At 46.3% G+C, this 22,306-nt stretch overlaps 1 protein-coding gene across 3 annotated transcripts; it reads left to right on the plus strand.

The window, feature by feature from the left end:
* Positions 1-1,190: 1,190 nt before the first annotated feature.
* On the plus strand, positions 1,191-19,566 carry RILPL2 (Rab interacting lysosomal protein like 2). Of its 3 annotated transcripts, none has more exons than XM_014858799.3 (4): positions 1,191-2,606; positions 9,003-9,154; positions 13,728-13,841; positions 19,010-19,566. In XM_014858799.3, exons 1-4 carry the CDS (start codon positions 2,268-2,270, stop codon positions 19,038-19,040), a joined length of 636 nt encoding a protein of 211 aa, XP_014714285.1. In that variant the 5' UTR covers positions 1,191-2,267; the 3' UTR covers positions 19,041-19,566. The 3 variants fall into 3 exon arrangements, 2 of the variants coding, with proteins under 2 accessions (XP_014714285.1, XP_070372015.1); XR_011505309.1 differs by having other exon boundaries at positions 1,830-2,606; positions 9,003-9,389; XM_070515914.1 differs by lacking the exon at positions 19,010-19,566 and adding an exon at positions 15,032-15,107 and having other exon boundaries at positions 1,942-2,606.
* The last annotated feature ends 2,740 nt before the right edge of the window (positions 19,567-22,306 follow it).

The following is a 22,306-nucleotide window of genomic DNA, read 5'->3' on the forward strand; positions in this document are numbered from 1 at the left end:
ACCAGCCTTGCATGCATGGAATAAACCCCACGCGGTTATGGTGTATGGTATTTTTTATATAGTGCTCAATTCTGTTTGCTAATATCTTGCTAAGGATTTTGCATCTATTTTTACTTTTCCCATTTCTAATTGGGTTGTTTTTGTTGTTGTTCTTGCATGGGAGGAGTTCTTTTTATATTCTGGATATTAACCCCTTATCAAATTGTAATTTGCAAATGTTTTCTCTCATTCAGTAGGTTGCCTTTGATGCACAAGTTTTAAATGTTGTTATAGTCCAGTTTGTCTATTTTTTTCTTTTCTTCCCTGTGCTTTTGCAGAAATCACTGCCAAATCCACTGACATAAAGCTTTTCCTCTATATTTTCTTCTAAGAGTTTTATAGGTTTAGGTCTTTGATCCATTTTGCATTCATTTTTGTCTATGGTATAAAGTAAGGGTCCAACTTCATACTTTTGCATGTGGATATCCAATTTTCCCAGTGCCATTTGTTGAAAAGACTGTTCTTTCCCCAGTGAATGGTCTTGGCAGCCTTGTTGAAAATCATTTGGCCATATATGTGAGGGTTTATTTCTGGGCTCTGTTCTATGTCTTCATTCCTTTTTAGGGCTGAATAATATTCCATTGTATAATATGTTGTATTTTATTTACGGTAAGCCTAATATTTTATTTCAGTATTAATCACTGGGTGTTGTCACATCCGTGATTTATGGATTCTTGAGCCCTTGAACAGGAGTGTTGCTTTGATGATTAGAACATTTGTATTTTGTTTGTTTGCTTTGCTTTTTGTTTGTTTATTTTAGCTTTGTCCACTCTCCTTGTGATTCTAGAACCTTGGAGTGGAGAAAATCAGGTACATCTACCACAAGAAAGCTGCCAGCATATTCCTGGAAAAGACAAGCTCCTTGCCTAGTTTTCTGCCTATGATTATTCCAAACCTCTAATCAAACCTAAAATAACTTGTTTTGTCATCCACACTGCTAGTGTTCTCAGTAATCCCCTGTATATCTGTAGACTGCTTTCTAATTTTCAAAGCAGACAGTGAGTTTTGTCTTATTACTCCTCCCACCCTGCCCCATGTGTGAAGTGTCTTGCACACAAGCTTAATGTTTGTTGGAGGACAGAAGAAACCGTCTAACTTTTTTTTTTTTTTTTTTTTTTTTTGCTGAGGAAGATTCCCCTGTGCTGATATCTGTTGCCAAGGCCAAGCTTCCTCTTTTTTTTCTTTTTTTGTTTGGGGAAGATTTGCCCTGAGTTAACATCTGTGCCCACCTTTCTCTACTTTGTACGTGGGTCACTGCCTCACGGTGGTATAGGTCCATACTACGATCCGACTCTGGAACCCAGGCCTCCCAAGCAGAGAGCAGGGAAGTTAACCAGTACTCTCGAGCGCTGCCCAAGCGCTTTCTGTCGCAGCATTATCTCAGGATCTCATCTCATGTAGCCCTGGAAGCAGCCCTACCACCTAAATGTTGTTATTTACAGAGAAAGAAATTGAGGCTGGAAAGAGGTACGTGTCTTGCCAAGACCACAACGCTGGTTAAGTGGAGGAGCGCAAGAGAGAGCAAAATGCATAGCGCAGGGTCGCTCCATCTTACTGAGGGGCAGACGCCGCGGGTCCTGGCGACAATTGGCCTGGGAGCTTCGCGCAACCCAGGCCTGTGGAGCGGGCACGCTGCCACCAACAGCTGTTTCTGCGTTGCCGCAGGCTCCAGAAAACACCCTCAAAGTGAGACCCGGATCTTCCTCCACGTCCCATGCAAATTCTACGGCTGGAAAGCTCGAGCGTGGGAAGGCGAGGCTGTGCGCTTCTGACCCTCCCTCCCTGACTCGCGGTGGAAAGCCCGCCCGGGGCTCCTGGAAACCGGCGGGGCAGCGGCTGTCACCAGGGGCGGAGCTCGGCGCCGCCGGCCCTCCCCGCGGCTTGCAGCAGCGCCCAGGCCCGGAGCGATCGCCGTCACCCCGTCACCTCTCCCTTCCTCTTCTCGGCTGTCGTCCTTTCGTGCTCCAGACCACATCCTGGAGGCCGCTCTCCTGCGCGGTCCCCGGCGGGGACGGTGCACCCCGCGGCCGGGCCTGCGAGCCGCGCGGCGCGGCCTCCTTCCCCCGCGGGCCCACCCCTCGGCGGCGCCGATTGGCCGCTCCTGGGCCATCCCCGCGTCCTGGGCAGGCAGGGTCCTCTGCCCAGCGGAAAGTTTTCCGTGCCGGGAGGAAGTCGGCGTTGGAGACTCGGAGAAAGCAGCTCTGGAGGCTGCGGGGCTCTGGGCGGCCATGGAGGAGCCCCCTTTGCGAGAGGAGGAAGAGGAGGAGGAGGACGAGGGGGACGAGGGGGACGAGGCCGGGCCCGAGGGGGCTCTGGGCAAGAGCCCCTTCCAGCTGACCACCGAAGACGTGTATGACATCTCCTACGTGATGGGCCGCGAGCTGATGGCCCTGGGCAGCGACCCCCGGGTGACCCAGCTGCAGTTCAAGATCGTCCGCGTCCTGGAGATGCTGGAGACGCTGGTGAACGAGGGCAACCTGACGGTGGAGGAGCTGAGAATGGAGAGGGACCACCTCAGGAAGGAGGTGGAGGGGCTGCGGAGAGAGGGCTCGGCGGCCAGCCCCGAGGTGAGTGCGGGAGGGAGGCGGTCTTGCCCGGAGCAGCCCCGAGGTGCCTGGGAGAGCACCCACTGGCAGGGAGGCCCCCTTCTTCTCTGGAACATCCGAGTCCCTCAGAGAGTCACTGCGAGTATCCAGTCCTTAGAGTAGAAGCGTTAGGATAGTTACCATTTTGTGAGCACCTACTACGTGCTGGCCCCGTCCTGCGTATGTTCTAAATCAGTGGCTTCCAGCATTTTTGACGCGGGCCTAGAGTAGTGGCTGTCAAGCTTTAGCATGCATCACAGTCATCTGGAGTGTTCCTTAAAACACAGATTTCGGGCCCCAGCCTCCGAGTGTCTGACTCAGTAGGTCTAGAGTGGAACCTGAGAATCTGCATTTCTAACAAGTTCCCAGCTGATGTTGATGCTGCCGGGCCAGACATCACACTGAGAATCTTTGATCTGGAGTGAGAAACACATTTTAACTAAAGAGAAATTAGTGCTTATGACCACGGACAAGAATATTCAGAGCAGCTCTATTCATAATCGTGCCAAACTGGAAACAATCCAAATGCAACAGAGCAGTGGATTTTTTAAAACTGTGGTAGGTTCGTACTGTGGAATACTACACAGCAACGAAAAAGAACAGAGTGCTGGTACACACAACTGGATGGATGAATCTCACAGATGTAACATTGAGAGAGAGAAGCGAGGCACACAAGAGAGCCTCTTGTATGTGAAATTCAAGAACAGGCAAAATAATCTTTCCCTCTAGAAGACAGGGAGCAGAGAGTGGTGGGGAGAGGGAGGGAAATTTATAGGGAGCTAATCCGAGTGTGGTTGCATTGGTGTAGACATATGGTAAAAATCATTAAGCTCTAAACTCAAGATTAGTGCACTTTACTGTATGTATGTTACACTTTCATTTTACAAAATTACATTTTAAAAAACAATTTACCCTAACTCACCCTTACTAAACAGGATGCACAGTCAAACTTTCCTATTCTATTTTTATGAATTTTTAAATTCTTGTTGCAACTCACTAAATTAATATTATGACTCACTAGCGGGTCTCCAACCACAGTTAAAAAAAAAGCTGCCCTAAGTGGACTATCTCATTTAATCCTCACACTATTGTTATACCCATTTTACAGAAATGGAGGCATAGAGTAGTTAAGTAATTTGTCTAAGGACTTACAGCACGTAAGAGGTAGAGGCAGGATTTGAGCTCAGAGATGCTAGACTTAACACGCCATACTAAAATACAGTATTTTTTGTATATTTTGACTTTTTGTACTAATGTTTGATGAGTGACTGCGCTGTGCCGGGCTCTGGGGCTGTGGAGGTAGATTAGACAAGGTCCCTGCCTTCACGGAGCTGACGTGCAGTGGGAGAGGGGAGACACAGAGACCTCCAGAACTCGAGTACAAGATCACAGCTGAGGCGTGTGCCATGGACGAACAGGCACAGCGTTGCTGAAGTTCACAGGGAAGCGTGAAGGTTTCCGGTGGCCTCCTGGTATGCTTTCACTTCATCTCCTCATTAGTCACAGCGACAATTGTATATGTAGGTGAGGTTCTACGCCAATATCCATCATATGGGATGGTCGAGTATCTTGATTGTAGCCTGGCTTTTGAGGTTTAAGGGCAGGTAAATGCCTTGCCCAAGATCGCTCAGCTCACATTCTGTGTTCTTTTCCTGTCGCCTCCAACTCCAGGCAGGAGGAATGGAGGATATGGAGGCAGCCCTGCTGTGGACCGTGAACAGCGCGGTCTGCACAGGGGCCGGGTGATTTCCCAGATGGGTCACAGTGGACAAGCTTCATCAGTCAGCAGACGAGAGGGCACATTTTCCTCCCAACCCGCAGTCTTAAGAACGGGGGTGGGGGAAAAGGCAGAAAGAATGTTTAGTGCCACTGAACAGTTCATAAAAATACACCGTATTCTTTTCCTTCTTTCCTTTTTGTTTAACTATTATTTTTAGTTGTGGTAAAGTGTATGTACAATTTCCCATCGCTAAGTGTACAGTTCCGTGGCGTTAAGTACCTTTACATTGTTGTGCAATCGTCACCACCATCCTCTCCACAACTCTTCTTGCAAAACGGAAACTCTGTAGCCGGTAAACATTAACTCCCCATTCGCCCTCCCCCAGCCTCTGCTAACTACCCTTCTACTTTCTAGCTCTGTGAATTTGCCTATTCTAGGTATTTCATATAGTAGAATAGTGTCACATTTGTCCTTTGGTTATTGGCTTATTTTACTTAACGTATGTCCTCAAGGGTCATCCATGCTGTGGCATATGTTAGAATTTCCTTACTTTTAAAGGCTGAATAATATTCCATGGCATGGATAGACCACATTTAGTTTATCCAATCATCGGTCACTGGACACTTGGTTTGCTTCCATCCCTTGGCTGCTGTGAACAGGAAGGCACCAGCATCTCTTCAAGACCCTGCTTCCGGTGCTTTGGGGTGTATACCCAGAAGTGGGTTGCTGGATCACATAATTCTATTTTTCATTTTAAAAGGAACTGCTATACAGTTTCCCATGGTGACTGCACCATTTTACATTCCTACTGGCAGTGCACAGACCAATTTCTCCACACCCTCACCAACACTTGTTATTTTCTGTTTTATTTGTTTGTTTAAAGTGGCCATCCTAATGGGTAGGAGGAGGGTTTTTTCTTCTTTAAAATTTTAAGTTCAAAATTCGAAAGGTGCAAAAGTGTTTGTCTTGAAAAATTTCCCTCCTCATCTCTCTCCACCCCCAGCCACCCACGTCCCCTCCCTGGAAAAAATTTAAATGCTCAGTTTCTGTGTCTCCTTCCAGATATACTTTTTGCAAACATAGGCAGATGTGAATATATTTTTCCCCTTTTTACACAAATGGTCTTATGATATATACCCCGTTCTACCTCTTGCTTGTTTTCACTTAATATATCGTGAAAGTTGTACTAAATCAGAATATAAAGAGCTTCCTCATCTTTTAATGGCTTTTGAAAACTTCCATTGTCCAGTATTATCAATTGTTCAGTTGAGGGCTCTTACCTTTGAGTTCATGGACCCCCCAAGAGGATCAAGATTCTAACTCGAGAGATCCATCAACTTACATGGGAAAAATACATATTTTTATTTTTGCCAACCTCCCACTGAAATTAATCACTTTCTTCAGTTATGAATGTGGACAACAAACCACAGTAATATTAGTAATACCTATGACAACCACCCATGGAAGTCACAGATATTTTCATATCTCATTACAGTACAGTACATATCTCAAAACTTTGTTTTTTGGGGCCGGCCCGTGGGGCAGTGGTTAAGTGCGCACCGTCCGCTCCTTGGCAGCCCGGGGTTCACCGGTTCGGATCCTGGGTGTGGACGTGGCACCGCTTGGCAAGCCATGCTGTGGTAGGCATCCCACGTATACAGTGGAAGAAGATGGGCACGGATGTTAGCTCAGGGCCAGGCTTCCTCAGCAAAAAAAAAAAAAAAAAAAAAAGAGGAGGACTAGGCAGTAGTTAGCTCAGGGCTAATCTTCCTCAAAAAAAAAAAAAAGAAAAACTATTTGTTCAGTATTTTATTAGACCTGTGGCTAGATCGTGTTATTTAATAAAGAATCATGTATATTAATAATAAATTTATTTTTAGAAGATTTTGATGACTGTATGTCATCTTAGTTGGTGTCCTTGTAATCCTGTACATTTTATTTTATATATTTAAAAATGTTGTGCTGAGAAGGAATCCATGTGAGCTTTACCAAGCTGCCAGAAGGCTCCATGGCACAAAAAAATGGTTAAGAATCTCTGCTTTAGAGTCAGCACTTTTGGCCTAGTGGTTAAAGTTCAGCACGTTCCACTTCGGCAGCCCAGGTTTGTTTCCTGGACGTGGAACCACACCACTCGTCTGTCAGTAGCCATGCTGTGGCTGCAGCTCACACAGAAGAACTAGAAGGGCTTACAACTAGAGTATGCATCTATGTACTGGGGTTTGGGGGAGGGGAAAAAGAGAGGAAGATTGGCAACAGATGTTAACCCAGGGCGAATCTTTCTCAGCACAAAAAAAAAAAAAAAAAAAATCTCTGCTTTAACCAGTCTCCTATCAAAAGAGGTTTATTTTCCAATCATTTGCTCTTTGTACACTGAAAAATGAACAACGCTGACATATGCAGTCCGGCCCCTAGGGAGAGTATCTGGAGGAAATGTTCTCACTGGGTCAAAGGAAAGGTACATTTGAAATTTTGGTAAGTATTGCCAAACCTCTCAGGTTAAGGAGCTTTGCTCCCTGAGCAGTCACTGTAAGTGTCTGTTTCCCCACAGCCATTACAACACTATGTGTTTTCAAACACGCTCATCTTTGTCAGCCTGATGGGAGGAACAGGGTCACTCTCTATTGTGTTCCTCTTTATAGTGCGCCTTATTCTCTTTATCACCTGTGGAATATTCCAGAGTGTGGTTGTGCCTTACTTGATTTAACTAGGCTTCTATTAATGGACATTTAGGTTGTTTTCAAACGTTTGCTTTATTTTAACTTTAGTTTGAAAAACTTTCACATCTATGGAAGAGTTGCAGCAAACACCTATATACCTTTCACCTCGATTCAGGTGTTGTATTCAGGTGTGTGTATATATGTGTGTGTTTGTGTGTGTGTATGTATATAGTATGTCTTAGGAAATACACACTGAAGTATTTATATACACACATGCATATATGTGTAGATACATACATATATATACATTTAGTATATAGACACATATGCAAAAATAATATTTATGTAAATATATTATTTATTCATTCATAGTTTTGCTCAGCTTTTTGAGCATACCTTATGTTAGTTGCAGGATTAGTAAAAGATTAAGATCCTTTGCCCTCAATACTTCAATGTGTCTCTCTGAAGACATACTATTACATAACCACAAAAAAATGATCAAATTCAGGGAAAAAAGTTGATGGACTACTAAGATCTAGTATACCATCCATATTCAAAGTTCGCAGTAATGTCCATTATAGCATTTTCTTTTTCTGATGCAGGATCCCATCCAGGGTCATACAGTACCATTAGTTGACACATCTCTCTCGTCACCTTCCATCTGGAATAGTTCCTCAGCTTTTCCTTGTCTTTCATGACCTTGACATTTTTTAAGATTGCATACGTCAGTTGGTTTGTAGAATGTCCTTCAATTTGGGTTTGATGTCATATTTCCTCATGATTAGATTCAAGTTCTATGTGTTTGGCAGGAATACCACAAAAGTGATGCTGTGACCTCAGTGCATCGGATCCAGAGGCCCTGATTCAGTTTGTCATTATTGGTGATGTTGACTTCACTCACTTGGTGAAGGAGGTGGTTGCCAGACTTCTGCACAGTGAAGATGTCTTTATTCCCTTTGTGATTAATAAGGAGCCTGCAGGAAAATGCTTTGAAACTGTGTAAAATATCCTGTTCCCCAACAAACTTTCACCCAAAGGTTTTGGGTCCATTTATTAGTCTTGCCTGAATCAATTATTACTAATTTGGTTCCAAAAGAGGAGATTTATTATAGGAATTGACTCCTGCAGAGAAGGAGGCAGAGAAGGTCCACAAACTGCTGTCTGCAGGCTGGAGAACCAGAAGGCCAGCGGAGTAACTTAGCCCGAGTCGAAGGCCTGAGAATCAGGGGGCTGATGGTGTCAATCCTGGTCTGGGTCTGAAAGCCCAAGAACCAGGAGCCTCGGTGTTCAAGGGCGGGAGAAGGTGAGAGTCTTAGCTCAAGCAGAGAGCGAGCGGGAACTCACGCTTCCTCTGCCTTTTTGTTCCATTCTAGCCCTCACTTGGTTGGATGACACCCATCACATTGGGGAGGACCGTCTGCTTTACTCAGTTCACCAGTTCAAATGCTAATCTCTTCTGGAAACACCTTCGCACACATACTCAGAAATCGTGTTTAACCAGCTATCTGGGCATCCCTTAGCCCAGGAAAGTTGATACATAAAATTAACCATCACATCCCCATTAATTAGTTAGTTAATTTTAATTTTTTAATTGTGAGTAGCGACTTCTGAATTCTCTTTTTAGTTGGTGTGTTATTATTCATCCTGTTATTATTCATTTTGGTACTCAAATTCTTCTCAGTTTGGCCAGTAGGAGCTCCTTCAAACTGTGTCGGTTTGGTATGTCTCCATCCCTCACACAGCAGAATGTTCCAGGCTCACCTTGTATTTTCCCTGTTCCCTGTTCCGGCCCTGGAATCAGCCGTTCTCTACGGCCCTGGTTCTTTTCTTGGAGAATGGTGCTTAGAACTTTTGCTTCTTTGCCATCAGCCAAATACTTCCAGCAGGCCACGTCTCATCTCAGAAAGTCCCTGAGAGTAACAAAATGAAAGAACTTTCCTTCTGGAATGGGGAGTGCATCTTCATGTGGGACACTGTATAAGTAACGTCTTTTCTTAACAGGTAAACCTGGGACCAGACAAGATGGTGATTGACCTGACAGACCCCAACAGACCGCGCTTCACTCTCCAGGAGCTGCGGGATGTGCTCCAGGAGCGCAACAAACTCAAGTCCCAGTTGCTGGTGGTGCAGGAGGAGCTGCAGTGCTACAAGAGGTGGGGCTCGGCTGCCTGGGGGCTCCGACGGCGGAGCAGGCCCTGCCTGGAATTCCTTGTCATGTTACGTATTTGTTCTTATGATCATTCAACCAATTTATTGAAGATCTACTACATGCCAGACACTATTCCTGGCCCTGGGGATCTAGCAGTGAACACAATAAAGTCCATCTAGTCTAGGGGGAAGACAGGCGATCGAAAAGGAAGCCTGAAATAAACAGGCAGGATAATGGCGGTAAGTGCTCTAAAGAATATAAGGGAAAGTAACGGGACGGGGACTGAAGGGCTGTGGGAGGTGGGTGAGGGGCCTGCTTTAGATTGAGTGGTCAGGGAAGAACTCCCCTAAGGTCAATGACAAGAAGCAGCCAACCAGGTAAAGATTTAGTAGGGAAAAGAGAAGCAGGAAGTGCAAAGACCTTGATGTGGGAACCAGGTTGGCCAATCTAAGAGGCCCACCATGGCGGAAGCTGGCAGGCACGGTAGAGGCGGGTGGAGAAGAGGCTGGGGAGGTATGCGCTGTTGGCCATGGGAAGGAGCCTTCATTTGATTGTAAGTGCAATGAGAAGTTGTTGGAAAGTTTTAATCAAGGGAATGATAAGATCTGATTACTATTTTAGAAGATCAGTGGGGCTGGCCCAGAGGTGTAGTGGTCAAGTTCGTGTACTCTGCTTTGGTGGCCCGGGGTTCATGGGTTTGGATCCCAGGCACAGACCTACACACCGCTCACCAAGCCATGCTGTGGCAGCATCCCACATGTAAAGTAGAGGAAGATTGGCACAGATGTTAGCTCAGGGACAATCTTCTTCAAGCAAAAAGAGGAAGATTGGCAACAGATGTTAGCTCAGGGTCAATCATCCTCACCAAAAAAAAAAAAGAAAGAAAAATATCAATATGGTGATTTTGATAACTGAACTACTTGGTTGTGTAAGAGAATGTCCTTATCCTTTGGAAATACACGCTCAAGTATTTAGGAGTAATGGGGTAAGATATCTCCAGCTTACTCTCAAGTGGAAGATGGATGGATGGGTAGGTGCATGGATAGGTAGATAGATATGTAGATGGAAGATACATAGGTGAACAATTAGGGGTCGGGTAAAAAGTACATGGGAAGTCTTTGTACTAATCTTAAATTTTTCTGTAAGTTTAAAATTATATAAAAATTAAGAATTAAAAAAATGACAATAATACTGTGTAGAGAAGGGATTGTGCAATGAGCAAGAGAGGAAACAAGGAAGGTGTTGACGTATCAGGTTTGGACTCTGCTGGGTCCATCTGTGCCACTGTTTCCCAAAATGTTTTTTCAGGTAGGTATTTCTGGAAAAGGGGGTCCTATGGTCTAATAATTCTGAGAACATTGAGTTTAACAAAGCAAGTTTCCTTAGAGGCAGAAGAAGGAAAGACTAAGAGAATAAAAACACATTGCTATGTAATATTTATCACGGCTTACCATGTGCCAGGGACTCCGCTAAGTATATCTCAGCGTCATTACAATTAGTGTTACCAGCAAGCCTGTGACATAAGGTAATGTTATCCCCAAGATGATCTGTGGTTCAGAGAGGTCAAGGACATGCTTGAAGTCCACAGCTGGTGGTGGTAACTGTGAGATGTGACCTCAGACAACTGGACTTCAGAGCCTGTGCTTTTTTTTTTTTTTTTTTTTGCTGAGGAAGATTCACCCTGAGATCCTGAGATATCATCTGTTTGCCAGTCTTCCTCTTTTTTTGATGTGAGCCGCCACCAGAGCACGGCTGTTAACAGACGAGTGCTGTGGGTCTGTGCCCGGGATCCGAACCCAGGCCACCAAAGCGGAGTGCACTGATCTTAACCACTAGGCCACCAGAGCTGGCCCCAGAGCCTGTCCTTTTAATTATCATGCCATGTCTGACCTTTGAAAGTTTGGAAGTAAAGATATAGCCTGACTCAAAACAAAACAAAACAGGGCCCAAGTGATATTATTCTTTCAGTGTAGCATCATTAAGAGAACAGCAATAAAGTAAGAGTGTTCTAGAAGCCAAATCCAAAAGGGCTGAGTTCTGATGACGGGAATTTAATTGTTTTTCTTCTGCTGAGGTTGGAACCATGTTACTCGAAAGACCTGTCTTCATCTCGTTTAATAAGTACTTCAGAAACAGGTAGTTAAAAACAGGAACTGCTAAACTGCCAATGCCGTGAGCAGCTTGTCAGTGAGTAAAGCAACACGCTTTATTTCCTGTCTTGAATTCCCAGAGAACCACAGATGCGCACTTCCCATCTGGTGCAGGCCAGTAGACAGCAGGGTTCTGTCTAGTCTCTTGTGTTATATATTCTGAAGAAACCAGCATGTCAGCTGAGATGTTCTCTTAGCAACTGCGTCAGTTTGGGGCCCTGAGCTCATGCTAATGAGTCTTTTTTTTTTTTAAAGATTTTATTTTTTCCTTTTTCTCCCCAAAGCCCCCCGGTACATAGTTGTATATTTTTCGTTGTGGGTCCTTCTAGTTGTGGCATGTGGGATGCTGCCTCAGCGTGGTTTGATGAGCAGTGCCATGTCGGCGCCCAGGATTCGAACCAGCGAAACACTGGGCCGCCTGCAGCAGAGCGCGCGAGCTTAACCACTCGGCCACAGGGCCAGCCCCCATCATCATTGTTTTAAATCACTAAGTTTTAGGGTGTTATGTAACAATAAGTAATGGAAAAGGGGAATTTTTAGATGATGCCTCTTATTAAATAAGATGAGCATTATAACAAATATATATAATAAAAATATAAATAATATTGAATAATAAGAGCCCTGTCTTTGCAAAACTCTTTGGCAAAGAAGGAGAGAGAAGGGTGAATTCTGCTCTCTGAGGCTCATACCTAAAGGAGGTCTCAGTCAGCTCGGGCTGCCGTGGGAAACACCATAGACTGGGTGGCTTACACAGTAGAAGTTTCTTTGCTCACAGTTCTGGAAGCGAGAAGTTCAAGACCAAAGTGCCTGCACGGTTGGTTCTGACTCCTTCTGGCCTGTAGATGGTCACCTTCTTGCTATGTCCTCAAGTGCTGGGTGCGGGGGAGAGAGAGAGAGAGCCCAAGCCTTCTGGTGTCTCTTCTTACAAGAGCACTAATCCCATCGTGAGGGCCCCACCCTTGTGACCTCTTCTAACCCTAGTTATGTCCCAAAAGCCCCATCTCCAAATACCGTCACATTGCCGGTTAGGGCTTCAACCTGTGAATTCTGGGCGGGGGGGACAGTCCAGTCCTTAGTGAGGGGAGAAACTGCGGGCATAAATTTACCAGAGGTACCACAACAAAATACCCAAGTGGATCTAACGAGCTTACCAGGTCAGACACTGAAATGCTTCGTTGTGGTCGGGCTTCTTTTGGTTTCAAGTGACAGAAATCCAGTTCAAACGAGCTTAAGCACATAAAAGGAATTTTGTTGACTCGCATAGCTGGGAAGGACCCTGGAACTGTTCTCAGAAATGAAGAAACTGCAACTAAGGTCTCAGAGTTGGCACCAGGGACTTGGTGCCGCTTTCTTTCCTCTTTGCTTCTCTCTGTTTGTTGGTCTCGTTATCTTTCTTGCAGACACGCCTTCTCTGAATCAGGAAACGTGGCTGCTGGCGGTCCCAGTTGCGCCAGTGAGAGAGAACAGCTTTCTCCAGCTTGTGTCCCAGGAAATACTCTGGCTCTCTTTGGGTCGCGTGACCTCAATATCTTGTCAATCAATATCAATCTAGCTCTTATCAGCATCTGACTTACACTATATATATATATATAGACTATATATATATACACACTCACACACATATACATATATATTTTTTACTTATTTATTTGTCTATTGACTGGTTCCTCCCTCCCTAGGATACAAATTGCATGAGAGAAGATATTTTGTCTTTGTTCATTGCTATATCTGTAGTACCCTGACACAGTATGTGGCTTGGTAAATATTTGTTGAATGACTGAATGAATGAATGTCACATGCCATATATTATCTCACTTAATCCCTCAATCCTACAAGATGGTTACTCTTATTTTTCTCATTTTACTGATTAGGAAATCAAGGCTTAAGTTAGAGAATTTGTACATGATCGTATTTCTAGAAAGGGGAGAAGTTTTAAGTACTAGCCAGTGCAATTAGACAAGAGAAGGAGATAAGGTGTATCCACATTGGAAAGGTGGAGGCAAGATTCTTACCATCTGAGTCAAAATCTCTCTGACTCTAGAGCTTTCAATGATAATATTATTAGTATTATTTTGTGTGTGTGTGAGGAAGATTGGCCCTGAGCTAACATCTATTGCAATCTTCCTTTTTTTTTTTGCTTGAGGAAGATTGTCACTGAGCTAATGTCTGTGCCAATCTTCCTCTCTTTTTTTTTTTGTATGTGGGACGCTGCCACAGCATGTCTTGATGAGCAGTGTGTACGTCCACACCCAGGATCTGAACCTGCAAACCCTGGGCCACTGAAGCAGAGCACACTAACTTAACCACTATGCCACCAGGCTGGCCCCAATGATATATAATAATAATTATTAAGACCCTTCACTTTCAGAACTGCACAGGTAAGAGGTTTGCAATAAAATAACCCATTTATTTGTCCCCTTTTTCCAGTGGCCTGATTCCACCAAGAGAAGGCTCAGGAAGAAGAAGGGAAAAAGACGTTCTGGTTGCCAGGGCCAGCAGTGCCAGCAGTAACAAAGAGGAGAAGACAATCATAAGGAAGCTGTAAGTCACCTTGCTGCCCCCTGTTGCCACTAAATAATTGCTAAAGGAAGGAGTGGGGTGAGAGGAGGCTGGCCAGCTCCCCGGGATGGGGAGGTCCTGCTCTCCTGTGGGGGGGTGCTGTGGCTGATGCAAAAACTCAGTGCTGGTGGATCCTAATTTCTGCCAGGCAGCAGTCTAAGCGCTAGATATGTATGAATCATTGACCCATCACAGTGACCCTGTGAGGAAGGAAGTATCACTGTCCCTGTTTTACTGGTAGAGACTGGATACGGAGAGGTACAGTAATTTGCCCAAGGTCACACAGATGGCAAGTAGTGAAGTCAGGATTTGAACCCAAGGAAGTCCAGATTCTACACTCTGCTGCCTCCCTGTGATATAAGTACAATAGCCAACAAATAATAATGTTACAACTGGAAAACACAATGATTATTGGAGTGTAGGGGGCTACTTCATTGCCTCTCCTCCCTCCAGCTTTGGAGGCAGGGTCTCCCAGTGTTGAACCCGCCCTGCGGTTGCCTGTGGACACTCCCCTCGTGTTTGTGCACTCTGTTAATCCCTTGTTTCTGCGGGCGCTGTGCCTCAAACCGCAGAGCGGGGGGCTCTTGTTTAAAATTCAGATTCTTGGGAATCTCGTTAGCAGTTCCAGGATAAGGCCCAGAAATCTGGATTTTTAATGAATTCCCCGGTGACTCCGATGTGGGGACCCTTGGCCCCACTGAGACGTCCCTTCTTAGTCGCCGGGCATGCTCTCCTCCTCCCCACGCGGCAGGCCGCTTGCCTTGGCTGCTTTGACAGCGTCTGGCCTGGGGACAGTTTACCAGCCCCTGGTCTCCTGGAAACTGAGAAGTGGCCTTGGTCAGGGATCTCAGACTGTAATGCCTACCCGGGCCAGGCACTTAAAGTGGCTGAGTGATGGGGGCCAGGCACTTAAGGTGGAGTGATGGGGGCGTGGGGTAGAGGAGGGGAGCATTTGCCCCTCAGTTCTGTCTGGCTGAAGGATAGCATGCTATCAGAGCTTATGATTCTTGAGAAAAACCAAGAAACTAGAACTTGTTTGGAATCTGATTTCCGAATGCTGGCAAATAATTTAAGTTAAAAAGTATAGACTGTTCGGTCTTGTCAGCACAGGACTCCTTTCTTCTTGTATTTATTTATTCCCTTTTTATCTCCATTCCCTTTCTACTTCCCAGCTCCCCTCTCCACCAGCCATCCTAATATGGTATTGAACATCTTCGAAAAAGTATATGTTGTTTCATGTGGATGTATTTTCAGTAAGTAACTGATATTTTAACACTTCATTCTATTTCCTAGTGTCATTTTTTTTCACTAAGCCCTGTTGTTTTTTTCTTTTTTATTAGGCACCCATTTTTTAAATTTTGTTTTTTTTTGGTGAGGAAGATTGGCCCTGAGCTAATGTCTGTTGCCAGTCTTCTCTTTTTGCTTGAGGAAGATTGCCCTTCAGCTAACATCTGTGCCAATCTTCCTCTATTTTGTATGTGGGACACCGCCACAGCATGGCTTGATGAATGGTGTGTAGGTCCACACCTGGGATCTGAACCCATGAACCCAGGGCCACCAAAGCAGAGGAAGTGAATCTAACCACTATGCCACTGGGCTGGCCCCCCAATTTTTAAATTTTACTAATATATTTTATTAACCCAACATATCCAAAATATTATCATTTCAACATGTATATGATCACTATAAAACATTAATGAGATATTTTACAACCTTTTTTATGGTAAACCCTCAAAATCTGGTGTATATTTTATATTCACAGAGCATTTCAGTTAAGACTAGCCATGGCTCAGAGGCTCAAAAGCCACAAGTAGCCAGTGGCCACCATATTGGACAGCACAGCTTTAGCCAATACATGGTAAGGCTTTGAGGTTTAGGCTTGAGGACTGAGTTAGAATTGTTGGGGATTTTTTTAGTTTTTTTTTAAATCATAATAAAATATACATAACATAAAATTTACCATTTTAACCATTTTTAAGTGTACAATTCAGTGGCAGTAAGTACATTCACAGTGTTGTGCGACCATCACTGTTATCCATTTCCACAACTTTCTCGTCATCCCATCGTGAAATTCTGTGATTATTAAACGCTAACTCTTCGTGCCCCTCCTCCAGCCCCCGGCACCCACCGTTCCACTCTCCCTCTGTGAATTTAACTCCTCTAGGGACGTCTGTGAGTGGAATCACACAGTATTTGTCCTTTTGTGACTGGCTTGTTTCATGTAGTGTAATGTCCTCAGGTTCATCCGTGTTGTAGCATCAGAATTTCCTTCCTTTTTAAGGCTGAATCACATTCCCTTGTATGTTTATACCACATTCTGTTTACTCATTCCTCTGTTGCTGGGCATTAAGCAGTTTTAAAAAAATCTATCCATATAGCAGTGTAGACATCCAACTTGTTGCTTCTAACCCCAGCATAACGGTTGCTCTCCCGGTGGTGGGATCCCAGGTTGCCCTCAGGAATCCCCCGCTGGAAGCAATGCCAGTGAATATCCCCATGCTTATTCATGTCCTCGTGTGGACCGGTGTGTGAAGTTCCCAGGAGTGAAATTGCACCGTCAGCGTCGCTGTCAGGGTCCTGGCTAGAAACAAGTGGCACACTCGAAAGGGGTGATGGAAGAGATTTAAAGAAGGGACATCTTACAGATGTGTGAGCAGAGTTAAAGGAACCAGAAGGGATGGAGAAGCTCCCCCGAGCAGAGCAGAGCGGCAGCAGAGCGGCAGGGAGGGAACCATGATGGGGGGAGTGCGAGGAGGGTGTCAGACGGCAGTGTGGCCTTCAGAAGAGGAACACAGCAACTAGGAAGACAGCCCTGGCAGGGAAGGAGCGGGGAGTAAATACCACCCCTCTCTCCTCCCACATTCCCAGCTCCTGCTGGTGCCTCCTGCTGGCTGAGCCCAGCCCGCAGCTGGAGGACCGGGGACCTTGCTGCTCTGCTCCGTAGGGGCCGGCCTCTGGGAGCAGAGAGCAGGGTAGAGAAGGGAGGAGATGGTCTGCAGGGGCAGACAGCCCACAGCGTAGGCATGTGCTTAGTTTAGTTAAGGATTCCCAGACTTTCTGGAGTGGCTGTGTGAAAACTGCTTTGTCCCACAAGACCACCTGATGCCAGATTCATTCGTTCCTTCAGTGAATGTTTCTTGAGGGCCTGCCCTGTGCCAGGCGCGCTGTTGTACGTGCTGGGATGCAGTGAGCAAGCCAGTCTGCCCTCGCGGTGCTTACGTTCCAGTAGGGGGAGTCAGAGAGCACGCAGGGACGGAAACAAATTAATGGGACAGTTCCTGATACCCATGCGTGCTGTGAAGACCAATGAATAGGGCGCCAAGAGGGAGGTTGATAGGGGACTACTTTAGATTTGGGGAGTCCTGGAAGGCTTCTATGAGGAGGCGACATCCAATCTGAGCCCTCAGAGACCATAAAGACCCGAGGGAAGAGCCTTCCTGGCAGAGGGAACCGTGTGTGTAGAGGCCTGAGGCTGGAGAGAGCTTGGGGAAGAGGGCTCCTGGTGGCGGGAGCAGCGGAGAGAGTGGAGGCGAGGTCGGAGAGGCGGCAGATCACTCAGTCTCGTGGGTCCAGTGAGGACTTTGGGTTTCGTTAGTCTGTGTGCTTTGGGACGACATGGGAGGGTTTTAAGCTGGGGAGGGACGTGACCGTAGTGACACATGAGAAGCTCACTCTGGCTGCTTTGTGCAGAAGGGTCGGGTGGCGGAGTCACAGCGGGGCCAGGGGCAGTGTTTCCTCCCTGAGGAAGGCAGCTAATGAAGGCAAGAGCATCTCGCCCCACACCAGGCGTCGGATCTGAGGCTGTGTATTTAGGACTGTCGTTGGCTGGTTTCTTTCTGCCTCTTCGAGGGCAGTTCTGTGGGTCACAAAACTGGAGTTTGAGGCTGATATGGAAAAAATAAAATGTTTGTTCTAGAAGTGCATGAGCCAGCCCAAGGACACATGTTTAAAGAGAGTGAGGCCACAATTTCATGGTCCAGACAAGCTTGTTGAGCTAATGGAATGAAGGAAGGAAGGAGTGGTTTTCTGAAGAAGTAGGTCATGGTAAGAAGGATTTTTGTCTTTATCCTGAGGACAGTGGGGAGCCATGTCAGAGGTTAAGCTGAGGAATGACTTAGCTCTGCCTACGGCCACGGTCACTCTGGCTGCTGCTCAGTGGATGGCAGGGGGTGGCTGCTGTGCTCACCCTGGTGGCTTGGACTGGGGCGTGGGAGTGGAGATGAGAAGTGGTGGGATTAGGAACATATTTGGGGCATGATGACTAAAGTAAGCAGATGGGGGGAGGGAGGAGTTAAGAACAACTCTTAGGTTCTTGGCTTGGATGACAGGGTGGGGATGGTGTCACTTCCTGAGACAGGCGACTGCAGGGTTGGGGGAGTGTGCACAGGTTCAGGGGAGGATGGGTGAGCACTAACACCGTGTCCAAACACTGGTCAAGGGCTCCCCCCCCCCATTGCTGGCAGAGCCACAAGTGGCACTCAGGGGTTTGTTTCGACAAGAAGAAAGAGTCCATATTCCCATCACTGACAGCCCACTGGCCATCTTTGCATCTTTCCCGTAGCTGCAGATAGCATTGAGATTTGTACTTTGTGATCAAAACCATTCTTCCTTTTCAAAACTTTGCATAGAGGGGGCGGGACACTGAAAGTTAGCTATTCCTGTCTCAGGGGTGTCTTTATATGTTTTATCCAAGAACTTACATGTGAATCTGTATTCATTGCAGAGATCTGTTTTATAATTGTAGGTAACATTGGGAAGTTATCACTTAATCTACACTAAAAACAACTAAAATTAAAAAGAAAAAATGGTGTCAGACCCTATCTGTGGGTATAGCACCGTGGTTGCACGGCCCTGAGTCCAACTTCTGATTCCACAACTTACTGTGTGACCTTGGGCCTGTCACTTGACCTTGTGAATCAACATTTGCTCATCTATAAAACAGGGACATTGATTGCACTTGCCTCCTCAAGTTGTCATGAGTGTGAGATGAGCCGACAGATGGAAAGCCCCCGACAGTGCCTGTCCCACAGTGAGCCCTGAGTGGGTTTTTGAGTCAGTGACCTGCAAGAGCTGCTGACAGATTTTGCAGGGGGTTCTGCGTCCCTTGCTCCCTTCTCTCTGCTCCCTCTGACCCCTCTCTCTCCACCCAGGTTCTCTTTCCGATCAGGGAAGCTGACATAGATCAAAGGCCACGACCAAGGCGGCGCTTCTCAGGCTAGAGAAGAGAGCCCAGCAAGACTTGCAGACTCGTCTCTTCGTTTCCACACATGCACACTGTACTTGCTCTTTTGTTTCCCCTCAAAGCCGTCTGAGGAGGAAGGAGGGGAGGCTCTCTCATGATCGTTTCCTTCCTGGCTGCAGAACTGGACACCCGCGAAGCCTTGGCCAGGGCAGGTGAAACGGCACAAAGAAATCAAGCAAGTGGAAGGAAAGTGCCATGGGGCCCACCTCCTGGCCCGCTCCGACCACCCAGGGGGCCTCCAGCGGGCAGATGTGTGCTCTGCTCCTCTGGTCCCACGGATGACCCTGGTCTTTACTGTGTAGCCGCAAAAAACATCCGCCCAAAGGGAGAGAGGAGAAGAGAATGCAGAAAATGTGGCATTGACATTCCAGTGACGATTTCACTGATATTTAGTGACTATTTGATTTGCTAACATGACTTTCTTTATGTGATTTTATATTAAAGTAAAATGACTTTTATACTTTCTGTAAGTTGTTTAGAGTGCTCTCTTAGAGTCACGTGACCTTGTGTAAGGTACTTCACCCTTTCGGAGTCTCGGTCTCCCAGTCTGTAAACTGCATACATGCGTGTGAGTGTGTGTATGCACATACACACAGAGATGGTAGTGTGGATATGGTGCGTGTGTATTTCATGGAATCTAAGTGATGCACCATTATTTTGTGTGTTGCTATGAGAGAAAAAATGCTGCAAATTATAATATTAAGATGCTATTGATTTTAAGGCTCATCCTGATTTCAGAGATGTTAAAACGTGAAAAAATGTGCATTTAGGAATCGGTGAAATACAGTATATAGATAGCGGGTGGCTGCACTTCTCAAAGAAACTAACGAGGCTGCTGAACACATCCTGCGAGCCTGCCTTCTTAGTAAGTAGCACTGGCTTCCTGGATGTGTTTTGCCTGCTGCACGGATTATCTCCTTTATTCCTCTAACAAGTCGGGGAGACGGGAACTGGTACTAATCCCCCAGTTTACAGATTTGGAAACCAAGATTCCAAAAGGTTAGACTACCTTACACAAGGTCATGTAGCTGGGAAGTGGCTGCCCAGGATACAAAGGCAGGCCTGATTCTAAGGCCTGAGCTCTTATCTGTGAAGGTCTGTGTACCCCAATTGTCCAAAAAGTGATAATGTTAATCATGAACGATGGGGCCAGCCCGGTGGTGCAGCGATTAAGTTCGAACATTCTGCTTCTCGGTGGCCCGTGGTTCACCGGTTCGGATCCCGGGTGCGCACATGGGACCGCTTGGCGCACCATGCTGTGGTAGGTGTCCCACATATAAAGTAGAGGAAGATGGGCATGGATGTTAGCTCAGGGCCAGTCTTTCTCAGCAAAAAGAGGAGGATTGGCAGTAGTTAGCTTAGGGCTAATCTTCCTCAAAAAAAAAAATTAATAATGAATGCAATTTACTGCATCGTTTTAAGTACCTTACACATATTCTCTCACCGTACGGGATGGGTGTCATTGTTATTCCCACGAGAGACCCAAGCAGATTGCAGCACGGTGGGGCTGAGGGACGTGTCCCAGGTCCCAGCTCAAAAGTGGAAGAAGTGGGACTTGAACTCAGGTGCCGACTCCACAACCCAGGCCTCAGCCACTCTGCCTCCCAAGATAAGTGGCAACATTTAAGAGCCTAACCCGGAACGCCATCCCAGTAGTCTTAGATCAGGGGCTCCTGGTTCCTAAGCCCACATGGGGGAGGGGGCAGGGTGTGTGTGCAGGTGGAGTTTCTGCACCTTGGAGATGAGCACTGACTTGGGAAACAAATCTGTGCACCCCGGCTTCAGATGCACAGACCCTGGGGCATGGGTGTTCTGGAAGGTAGGGCCTGGGAGCATTTCTCCGGGAGCCAGGGCATGGGGTGGCCGCCGATAACAGAGCTGCAGCTGCTCCCACACCGCAGGCTTCCATCTACACACCAGCACCGGCAGGAACAGGCTCGGAAGCAAGTTTTCCAGCCAGGTTTCAGAAGGCAGCAGAAGTGGTTGCTGTAGCAATCGTCTCTAAAAAACGAATAGACACAGCAACTGAACACCAGGTGCTTATTATCTGTCAGCCCTGGGCACTTGTAAACCGTGAATGGTAGAAACCACCCCAATTTTTAATCCTAGTAACAGTGAACATTGGTTACCGAGGATTGTGTGTGTGCAAGGCACTACACTAGTGCTTTTTATGTATTAATTCATTTAACCCTCACAGTGACCCTGACACCAGCAACGGGAATGTCTCCAAGTTATAGAGGACAAAGTGGCGCACAGAGAGGTTAGGTAACCTGCCCAAGGTTACACAGCTGCTAGGTGGCTGGAACGAGATGTTCTGTTCCAGGGCTGAGCACTTGGCCACCAGGCCACACTGTCCCCTCCAAGGTGAGGATGTAAAAATACATGACGATTGAATCCTTGGGACACTCCTGCAAGGCAGGTGGGTAAAGAGGGTTCCCATTTGATGGACAAATTTCAGAGAGGGTAAGTGATTTGTCCGAGGTGACACAGCTGACAAACGCTTAAAGCTGGTGCTGGAACTGATGTTTTGCTGCTAAAGCGAGGACTCTACCCGGTTCCAATCTGCCTCAAGTGCCCCGTGCCCAGGGCTGAGGGAACTAACAGCCTCTCAAGGGCAGGTGGCGGGACATGTGGTGAAGACAGGGATCTGGGGGGGTAGGAGGGACTTCAGCACAAGCAGGCATGGTGGATGATTCTGAGACACCTACCCCAGATTCAAGTCCAGTAAATTAGACAATTCTATCGGTCGAAATTTATGATTACGTACCAGGCATTGTTCTAAGGGGCCAATGTGCATTAACTTCTAATCTTCACGAGCAGCCTGTGACCCTCGTTAGACAAAGAAACTGTCCCCTCGGAGGACATCAGTTGAAACTTGGACTCACACCAGTATGTGACCCTTTTGTAGACTCCAGCCCCACTCTTCTCTGCCTCCGCCTCGTGAAAAACAGGAAGACACACACAGGTGGTTTCGCCTGGCAATAAATATTTTAATTTTTGTTTCATTTTTATGATGACAAATAATTTTCAAGTTTATTTCCTTTTTTTTTGTTTTTAAATACAAAGCTAAGCCACAAACAGGTACAACCAAGACATTTTATCTCACATTAACACACTCCCGTCGGATCCTCCTCCAATTTGCTGACCACTGACCAGGCAAGTATGGGGTCGGGGGAAGACTTTCTTAGGTAGCACCGTCATGAGG

This window comes from Equus asinus, chromosome 8 (genome assembly GCF_041296235.1).
Source record: "Equus asinus isolate D_3611 breed Donkey chromosome 8, EquAss-T2T_v2, whole genome shotgun sequence".
In the NCBI taxonomy this organism is placed as follows: domain Eukaryota; kingdom Metazoa; phylum Chordata; class Mammalia; order Perissodactyla; family Equidae; genus Equus; species Equus asinus.